Here is a 10,440-nt window from a genome sequence, read left to right as displayed (position 1 = left end):
AAATTACTCCAATAATTATTAATTAAATATCAGATAATCTCATCTAACTTAATGGATTTAAACCACACAAATTTTAATCATTCTCATCTATTACTATATGCTGAATTATTGTTCTTTCGAAGATTTCTATATTCACTAACGATGTTTGGTTCGATTTATTTAAGAATTTCTATAAATTTGCTTATCATATAAAATATTTTTAAGATTAATAGATATTAGATTTTATTTTTCAAAAATAAACCATCATTGCAATATTTGTATAAAATTAATAAAGATCATATAGAGCTTATAAGATATCTGTACGTTATAATAAATTAATTTAATTAATACATAGGACAACTTACATTAATTTGTTAAATTTTCAAAAATAAATTGAGAACTCTTTACTTTTTTTGACGAGCTAAAATTTGGAAGACGATTTCATCTTCGCAACAATTAGTTAATTTTTTTTCGTGCATATATATCTATATATATAGAGAGAGAGAAATCGTTATAATTAATTAAATTATGAACATCAGTTATCAATAATTAAATATGTATAACTAACTAAATAACTACCACTTAAAAAAATACTTTTGGCTATAATATCAATAATTATTGCTAAAAATTATGATAAATAACTGCTATTAACCACGGTTAAATAAAATCGATACAAAAATTACTTTTTCCATCATGAAAAAATTATTTGCTACAATTAAGAGCCATGATGAAAATATTTGTCATGTCTTTTAGCCACTCTTACAAAAACTAAGACCAACAACTACTGCATAACCATAGACAATAATTATTTGCTACATGCAAAAGTACATTTTCAACATTAATTTGTGTTCTTAAAACTGTAATAAGATAATCATTGGTGAGATGTTTTGCAATTAAAAATAGTCTTGTGTGGTGACCTGTCCCGACATATTCATTAGCATCTTCGTCGTTGAAATGTCCTAGAATTTTGGATGTCATTTGAGAAGAACGTATAAAAAATGGTGACGAAGAAAAATTAAAAGGAATAAAAATAAAAATCACAATTTGCTCTAAAATAAATGATTGACTAATCTTACATTGATAAGTTATAATTTTTTTTAAAAAAAAAATTCAGAGATGTACGCGTGCTGTGTATCGTGTTATATACACACATATATAAATTATAACGAGTTTTTTTATATTTGTTATAATTGTAAATATCTTTTATTATTAATTTAAAAAATTATAAATACCTTTTAGGCTTTAGATTAATAGTTGTTTAACAAATATCATCTACAATGGGCTGTCACGAGGGGTATTGTTATACAGTCGTTAATTTTACGGGGTATTGATAATTTTCATAACAATAAGAGGGTATTTGTGATTATAGAAAACGTCAAGGGAGCCCGTTGTAATTTATTCTATATATATATATATAACAAAAGAAATATGATTTATCACTACAATTAATTACTATGGTCAAAAGAAAAAAATCATTGTGAATACATATTAACCACGGTTCTGCAAGGTCATTAACAGTTGTTCCTGCAAGTCGAGCCGAAACAGTAGCTATAGCTAAAACTATTACAAATATTTTAACCATAACGAAATACTATGAAATAAACATTTATTAATCGTGATAAAAATTTAAATATTATATTAATTTTATTGGACTGTGATTAATAGTATTAATTTATTATAATTCTTAATTCTTGATTATTAAAGTGTATCAAAAACTAATTTTTTTGTTGTGATATATATATGTATATATATATATATTCTCCGCTTACACATAGTCGAATTTTAATAAAATAGACATACAAATGTCAGAAAACAGAACCCAATTAATAATACTCCATCATTATATAGTTACAGATGTCCTTATTTCAGTTCTGGTTCGTCCAAGAATCTTTGTCCTGTACATACCCATAATTATACATATTAAAGGGTAAATTATAACATATTTTTTTTTAAAATTATCTAAATTATAAATATTCTCTCGTTATTTAAAAAATTATAAATTCCTATCTAAAATTACGAATACTTTTAAATACCCATTGTGACAGCTTATTGTAGGATAGTATTTGTTGAAATATTTGTAATTATTTTACTTATCATTTTATATACTATATAACAAAGTAATTCCAAAAAGCGTTCGACTTTCTTAATTAATTAATAGAATAGTTATATTTATACTTCCTAATCTATGATCTATTTCCTAATCAAATTAGTGATAATTTTGATGAGTGTGAGCAGCATGAGAGCTACGTATTTACAGTAATGCTTGAATTATACGACCTAATGTAATCCGATAATCCAAATACAATCAAAGAATTATGAAGGCCGATAACATAATTGGATTGGGTTCCGGTCAAATTGATCATAACCAAAGTGCGTGAATTTTTAAAATATTTAATTATTATATATATAAACATTTAGATATATTATTAATTCGCAGAAATTGAGTAGGATTTGGTGGGTAAGATGAAATAATAGGGAAGAGATATGTGAATAAAAATATAAAAGAAAAGGAAAAAGCATGCATGTAATTTTGGGTTGACCTGAGAGAGAACAGCTCAGCGCTTACAACTTAAAATAAGCTGAGAAGCTGATGATTGAAGGTGGAGCAGTGGAGGTCGGAGGGATAACCTGCAAATTCCAATCTTCTCATGCCTCCTCATATTTAATATTGGCATTGGAATGGGAGTCGATATGGGCGTTACAATTTTCAAGAATATTTTTTTTTTTCATATATACACATACGACACATATATATATATATATATTGAATTCCCGACAATAAATTATATGGAATGCTCAATTATGAATAAATTTAAAATTTTATTTAATTTTTTTTTTTACCGATGTTAGCATTTTCTATAAATATTATAGTTGTCGCTATTAAAAATTTTAGAGAAGGAGATTGTAATTATCGCTAAATTAATTTAACAAACAATCACTCGTCAGTGTTGGTGTGCATGTGTGTGTCTGTATAAGTGTTTGAAGTTGAAAAATAGTGCTCCACCACATAAGAAGCACTTAGGGTTCAAGAACGGCTAAATACCCTTTTCATTACAACTATAGAAATACGTCATACGACAGACGAATGATTAAATCAGACAAGTTCTTTGTCACCTATTACGGAGCAGAAAGATTCTGATTTTGCCAATTATAATTTAGATTGGTTTACTTTTTTACTATAAATTTTAAGAACAATTACAACGCATGCTCCTTAATACCTCCAAACTTTGCTTCTATTTAATAAATTCATTGAATTGAATTGGGAAACAAATCTTGTATATTCGGACAAGTTTTTTTTTTTTTAATATCATCATATTCAAAAATTTCGACTTAAGAATTGATCTATTTATTAGACGACGGCAAATTTTATGGGTTTTAGATATAATTTTTCAAACTACATAAAATTTACGCGTAATTACATGTAGATTTCCTGTAATTTTGAGAAATTATATTTAGTACTCCTGAGGTTTGTTTTCCTCCAAATTATATAGATTTATTCATAGATAAAATTCACAAAATGTGCCGACATCTACAAAAAAGTTTGTCCCTAATTTAAATTACAACTTTGTTAAAGACAATTGATGCAGAGTTTGTCTGTATTCACAAATGGAGAGAGGAGAAGTACATTATTGTGATTGTCGGGCGTAAATTAATTTATATTTTGTAATAATTTTAGATAAATTATAAAAAAATATCCATAAAATTTATCATAATTGCAAATATTCTATAATTATTTAAAAAATTATAAATACTCTTTAAAATTAACAGTTATTAACAAATATCCATCTATAATAAACAGTCGCGATAGAAAATTAATTAAACGTCCATTAATTTAAAAAAATATTTTTACTTTTTTAAATAATAAAAAATATTTATAATTATAATAAATTTCAAAAAAAATTGTCATAATTTATTCAATAATCTTTTGAAGAAGTCGTTTGATCATATCAGCCTTGGGACAAAAATCACATAGGTCTAGAGCAAGAAAATTATGCTGGGCCGTCGATCGGGGCGGGACCCACAGAAGAATATAAAATCAATGATGGATAATGAAGAAGCTTCTTCTTCTTTTTATTTTTATTTTTAATTTAATTTCAATGAATGAATGGATGATTCCCTTCCCATTCATCAAATCATTTGAGTGGTTGGCTGATATGAGAGAGCATTTCAATGCAAATCGGATAAAAATATTTCGTTATGACAGTTGTAAAATGTCTTGTTTATCGCACTCTGTATGAGTTGAATAATTTAGACTGTCGTTGCTTCTAACTCTATCTCATCTTAATTAAAATAAAAATAATATAAGTTTGAATTATTTTTTTTTTTTGGGTAAATTGAAACAATTTTTTTTAAGATTTGATATAATTATAAATACTTATTTTTGTTTAAAAAATTATAAATTTTTTCGTAATCCTAGATGAAATTATGCAATTTTTAGATGGAGCTATGAAATTAGCAACTATGCTCATACTGTATTTTTTTTAAAAAAAAATTAAAAATTTGTAACGAAATTGGGTAGAGTTCATGAAAAAAATTTAAAAATTAAAAAAAATTATTCATTTAGTTAATTAATAAATAAATAAAATTATAGTTCTTAATCCACAAGAGCATTTTAATTAGTTCACCATAAAATAATGGATGAGAACCTAACGAAAAAACTAATAGAATGGATTAATTGCTAGACGACCGTTAAAATCAGGGGGTATTGATAATTTTTCAAACAACGAAATGGTATGTATAATTATGTAAAACCTTAGAGGACGTAGTTGTAGTTTACCCTACTTTATTTTTTTTGTTTTTTGGTATGTAATTGAATGCAAGAAAAAAGTTTAATAATAATCATTAATGTAGTTTGCAACTCGATCAGTGCTAGTAGTGCAAGATTTTACTCGTTCAAACTCATCATCAGCAATTACTATAAGAAATTTGCCTACATCATTAATAACCCCCTAGACAATGAATGGGCTTAGCATGGGCCCTCGTTCTCACAGACAACGTCAAACGATGTGGTTTGCGATTCGATCGGTGCTCCATTGTGTAAGATATTGTATACTTCTTTTCAGCATATATAACCATAAGACCCATACGAAGTCAGATAGGATAATACCTAGCCCAACAAATTATTGATCATGTCGCACACGCCACATCAATGATACTTGATGTTATGTGTAATTATTATAGATAATTACACTACTCTCTCCTGAGGTTTAGTGTATTACACGTAGACCTCTATGATTTGGAAAATTACATTCAGTATTCCTAATATTTATATTCGTCTAACAAATAGATCCCTCAATTAGTCAAAGTTCACCCAACTAATATTAGCAAAAAAATTGAATAAATATCCATATTTACCCCGATTAACTTATTGCAAATTAAACAAATCTTTTCAAACCCAAATACTTTTGTAAGGGTGAAGATATACCTCATTACATACATTATAGTGTGAAAATGAATAAGGGTAGTATGGTCAGAAAAGATTTACTTAATCTCCAATACGTCATTAATAAGTCAATCAGGTGTAAAATATAGATTTTCATTCAATTTTTTGCTAATATCAGCTAATTCAGTGCATTTGTTTTTTTACTAACGGATGAATTTATCGATCAAAATATAAACAAACTTCAACGATACTAGACGTAATTTCTAAAATTATAAAAATTTACGTGTAATTACCCAAACTTTAAAACAGGACAATGTAATAAAAGCCACTTGGCATAAGATTTACCAAAAAAACATGGTAACTGAATTTAAAATTGCTGGATAGAAAGACAGGACAGATAATTTCTACCTGTGGAAAGATTACCTTATCATAAATTAATTGCACATAATTACTATGACTCTAATTAAGCTATAACTAATCATGGTAAATTCTTATTCCTGAGAAATTCTTCCCATTTTGCGAATTTTTTTCTGTTTTTAGAAATCTTGGCAATAAATTGCTCCAACATAAAAATTCAAGTTTAATTGGATTTGATCTTTTTAAAAAATAGAAAATAAAAAATTGCCCCATGACTATATAGGTTACATTTAATTATCATGGAATTAAGAAATAACCTAAAAAATATAAATTTAGTTACAAAATAAGTATAATAATATTTATTGTGATTTTTTTGTAATAAAAAAAATCACTCACAGCAAAGACTTATTTGTTTTTCTCCTTTTTTTTGAAGCAGTACCCAATGGAAGGGTTTGCTTGAAGCTGAATACAAACACATTAAAAAGTCTTAATCTTGCATAATTAAAGTCCACTATACTAAATTAATTATTTAAAACCTGTTTAAAATGTGTGGACTTACTTCATCCATTTTTTTAAGGGATAATTATATTAATTTGTATGAGGTTCGGTGTAATTACACGTAAATTCTATGTAGTGTGGAAAATTTTTATCCAAATATCCCTGATATTTATTTCTGTCTAACAAATAGATCTTTCCGTAAGTCAAAAATTTATAAAATTTCTTGATATTCACAAAAAATTGGTATATTTATATCCCCTAATTGACTTATTATTGATTTATTCAGGTCAAATAATTTTTTTCCTTATCAAACTACTTTTATAAAGATGAAGATATACCTCCTCATATATCCGTGTGAAGATATATAAAGATAATTTGGTCCGAAAAAAATTTATTTAATTTGTAATAAAAATATAATAAATCAATCTGTGCATATGATTTTTTATTCAATTATTTATTAATATCAATAAATTCGATAAATTTTAATCAGCATACCAATGAATAATAAATGTAATTTTTCAATTACAAAAACTTTTACATCAAACATTAAAAGCGACGGTGTAATTATTCTTTATTTTTATTGTGGTAATTATCAGTGACCAAACCTTCAAAAGGAAAACCAAAAAAAAATAAAAACATAAAAAATACGAAATTCCCGTTTTCCCACCAAATAGATAATATCTGTCTTTATGTCCCACAATTGCTGTCAATCTCATTATTATTAATTATTTCTTGATGAGACATTTGAAACTCTCTATTTTTCCCCTTCAAAACTTCACATTCTTGAGAAAAAAACATTAGTCTCCTAATCATGATTAGGAATAAAATTTGAAGTTAATTACAAACTTCGTGAATGTGACCTCCTCTTTAAATCTCCATTCATATTCTTGATTCTCTATTTCTCTCTCATTCTCTCTCTCTCTCCCTCTCATCTCTTAGAACACAGTTGTAGTCGACATGGGCAGGCATTCTTGCTGCTACAAGCAGAAGTTAAGGAAAGGGCTTTGGTCCCCGGAGGAAGATGAGAAGCTTATAAAGCACATAACTAGATATGGACATGGCTGCTGGAGCTCAGTCCCGAAGCTCGCAGGTGACCAGAAACCCTGAATTCCCCTACTTCATTTTCGCTGACTTCAATTCTCAATGTTAAGACAGGAAGGAAATACGAGATTAGTTTCGGAGGTCTTTTGTTTGATTGTTTGTGTTTCTTACATTTTATGATGAATGTTCTTGAAGGGCTGCAAAGGTGTGGGAAGAGCTGCAGGTTGAGGTGGATCAATTACCTGAGACCTGATTTGAAAAGAGGGACGTTTTCCCTGGAGGAAGAGAACTTGATCATTGAACTGCATGCAGTTCTTGGAAACAGGTAAATGCATAATTGTTTCATTTGTTCTAGTTTTCATGTTTTCGAATTCGACATTCTAGAGGATTTAACTCGTTTTGTTTTCCTCAATTGTCACGAAACCAGGTGGTCACAGATTGCTGCACAATTGCCTGGAAGAACGGACAACGAAATCAAGAACCTGTGGAATTCCTCCATCAAGAAAAAACTGAGGCAAAAGGGCATTGACCCCAACACTCACAAACCTCTCTCAGAAGCAGCTCACAATCAAGAAAAAACATCCCCAAACACCAAAAACAGCAATGACAAAACATCCGAAACATATTCCAGTGAACTCAGTTTCTTCGACGGTGAAAACTCCGACAATCAAGCAATTCTTGCAGCAGAAAACCCAAAACCATCCAATTCACTCCGACAATCAAGTAATTTAGCTGATGCTCCTCCGACTTCAGCGCACGAACTCTTTCTCAACAGGTTTCTTGCCAGCCATGATCAGACAAGCTCCACCACCAGTTCCCGGCCTTCTGATTTTTCCGGCTTCTTATCCTTTCGGCAGCTACATTACGGGCCAAATTCCGGGCTTTCCACAAATCCCAACACTAATCTTGTCTTCAGTACAAATGATCTCAAGTGCTTAGACATCGTTCCTGATCACTTCAGTTTCAATCTTCCAGCCCGAATAAAGCCCGACAGAAACTTCCCGTCCGACAACCCCGTCAGCCCTTTTAGTACAAAATTCCAGAATTGGGAAGCCTGTGATAATGGAATCAGCACAAGCAATGTAAACACCTTTCTGGAAAACAATGGCTTCCAATGGGGAGCTGCGGATTGTGTAAAATCAGAGAAATCAGGAGGAGAATTGACCCCAGAAGACATCAAGATCACAGAATATCTGCAATCTCCGTTCTTACAGGGAAACACTCTACAAGATTATCAAACACCTGAAGACATATACGGCGAAACGAAATCATCACAAGCACTCTTTACAGCCGCTGATCAGGGCCCGTTGATGACTAACTGGCATACAAATCAGCAGCAACAATCTTTCCAGGCTGCGGAAATATACAGCAAGCATCTGCAGAGGATTCCGGCCGCCTTCGGACAATTTTCCTAGATTATTTCACTTTCTCTGAGGCTGCTAATTCTCCAACAGGTGGATGGTACATAGAGTTCCATATTCTTAATATGTAAATAGGGACCATATACTACAGAATTCCTCAGCTTCTAAATCATTAATAATTACCTGTTTTCACTGTTCTTTTCTCCTCTTCTTCTTCTCCTACATAAGCTTTCATTTGTTTTCGGAGATTTATGGGGTTGTAATATCATGTCTGTTAATAGTTGAACAAGCAAGCGTTTGTTTTCTCAGTTTTACGGGTTTTACCGTTGGTAACAGCCTCCGGGACTTTCTCCTGTTGCAACCTATGATGAGATTGAAATAACTTTCATGACAACGACTGGAAATTCTTACCAAATCAATTACATTGCAAATGTAGGATACTTTCTATATAATTGGTCCCTTTTATTCAACTGTTTCCTAATCATATGACAAATATATTATATTTATTATATAATTGAGTTCGACTTGACCAAATTCTGTCCGGGTTAGAATTTCCTGACAGCAACTGCATGCCCGTAAGCTTTTTAATTTTTGAGTTTTCTAATGAAATTCAATCCTCACATTTTGATGGTGGCCGCACGAGCAATCTCTTTCAGAGGTTATCCTAATCCAGGGAAAGTGTACGGATACCATCTGATGTAAGAAGGTTAATGGAACCATTTCCCCTTAAATGGATGTCCACCGTTGTCTCCTTCAGATTGAGATAGTTTTCACTTTTTTTCACTCTTCAATCGATTCTTCAGCCAACTCATCGATCTGGTTTATTACATAATCAACAAAATACTCCGGTTTATGTGAGATTAATGTATCCATTCCATGTAGGACAATAAATGATTTGAAACGAGGCGAGTACGTTACTGTTATGCTAATTGTTTGAAATATTATCAAACTTGAAAATTTGTTTTGGAATCGGGAAAAATACAATTTTAGTCTTGTAACTTAGAGGGTGTCATTTTTTATTCTGCACGAATTGATTTTCGTAATTTATTTCTGTAATTTTAAATTTTTAACACTTCTAGTCCTTTTTTAGCCAACTTGGCCAAAAAATTATATGTAGCATGCACATGACCTATAATTAAGTTACAATTTTAATCATATAAATAGATTGTGCAGGATAAAAAATGCCAACCCAGCAACTCATGCAGGAGAAAAATAACCCTTCTTAAGTTACAGAACTTAAATTCTAATTTAATTCGATCATTTGCAAGTCATAAATAATTTTTTGGTCAAGTAGGTCAGAGAAGGACTAAAATTCATATATATATATATATATATATATATACATTGTTAAAATTTTATTTTATACATATAGCCTGTATATATTAAATAAAAATACAATATGTACTATTATTTTTTTTTATGAATACGTCTAGTTTGACCAGACATGAAGCCTATGGACTAGAACTGAAGGTGAAATTGCTTTTTGATCCCATTAGATATAGTCTTCTAACTTTTTGTCCCCAATTTTATGGGGTTGATACTTCTAATCTTAAAATTCTAAAATTTTAATATTATTGGCCCTACATCGTTAAATGTTACCTAAGATCGTTAGTCAACTGTTGTTCACTTGACTAGTAAATGTTCAAATTCTATTTTACCCCTATATTTTGTAAGAAAAAAACTAGAAACTCCAATGTATAGTAAAAATAGGATAAAATCGACCATATTTTGAAAATAAAAAAAAAATCTCTTTTTAAACTCAATTTTATTAAAATAACTTTCTTAATCTTATAAAATCACCCTCTTTTATTTTGTTTATTT

At 29.5% G+C, this 10,440-nt stretch overlaps 1 protein-coding gene across 1 annotated transcript; it reads left to right on the top strand.

Annotated features, from left to right (window-relative positions):
* The first annotated feature begins 7,026 nt into the window (after nt 1-7,026).
* LOC105172468 (transcription factor MYB61) lies at nt 7,027-9,038 on the top strand. The gene is made up of 3 exons (XM_011093910.3): nt 7,027-7,307; nt 7,454-7,583; nt 7,686-9,038. The coding sequence occupies exons 1-3, from the start codon at nt 7,175-7,177 to the stop codon at nt 8,671-8,673; spliced, it is 1,251 nt and encodes a 416-aa protein (XP_011092212.1). The 5' UTR covers nt 7,027-7,174; the 3' UTR covers nt 8,674-9,038.
* Nucleotides 9,039-10,440: the final 1,402 nt, after the last annotated feature.

The sequence above is a fragment of the Sesamum indicum genome, linkage group LG10 (genome assembly GCF_026168435.1).
Source record: "Sesamum indicum cultivar Baizhima isolate 11 linkage group LG10, ASM2616843v1, whole genome shotgun sequence".
Lineage (NCBI taxonomy): Eukaryota > Viridiplantae > Streptophyta > Magnoliopsida > Lamiales > Pedaliaceae > Sesamum > Sesamum indicum.
The sequence above is the reverse complement of the archived record's forward strand: the minus strand, read 5'-3'. Positions and strand labels throughout refer to the sequence as shown.

Excerpts from the sequence above, each read along its gene's own strand:
- LOC105172468 (XM_011093910.3), top strand. The coding sequence starts at position 7,175 with ATGGGCAGGCATTCTTGCTGCTACAAGCAGAAGTTAAGGAAAGGGCTT. Across the intron at positions 7,308-7,453 it reads CTCAGTCCCGAAGCTCGCAG|GGCTGCAAAGGTGTGGGAAG; the intron begins GTGACCAGAAAC and ends ATGTTCTTGAAG. Across the intron at positions 7,584-7,685 it reads CATGCAGTTCTTGGAAACAG|GTGGTCACAGATTGCTGCAC; the intron begins GTAAATGCATAA and ends TCACGAAACCAG.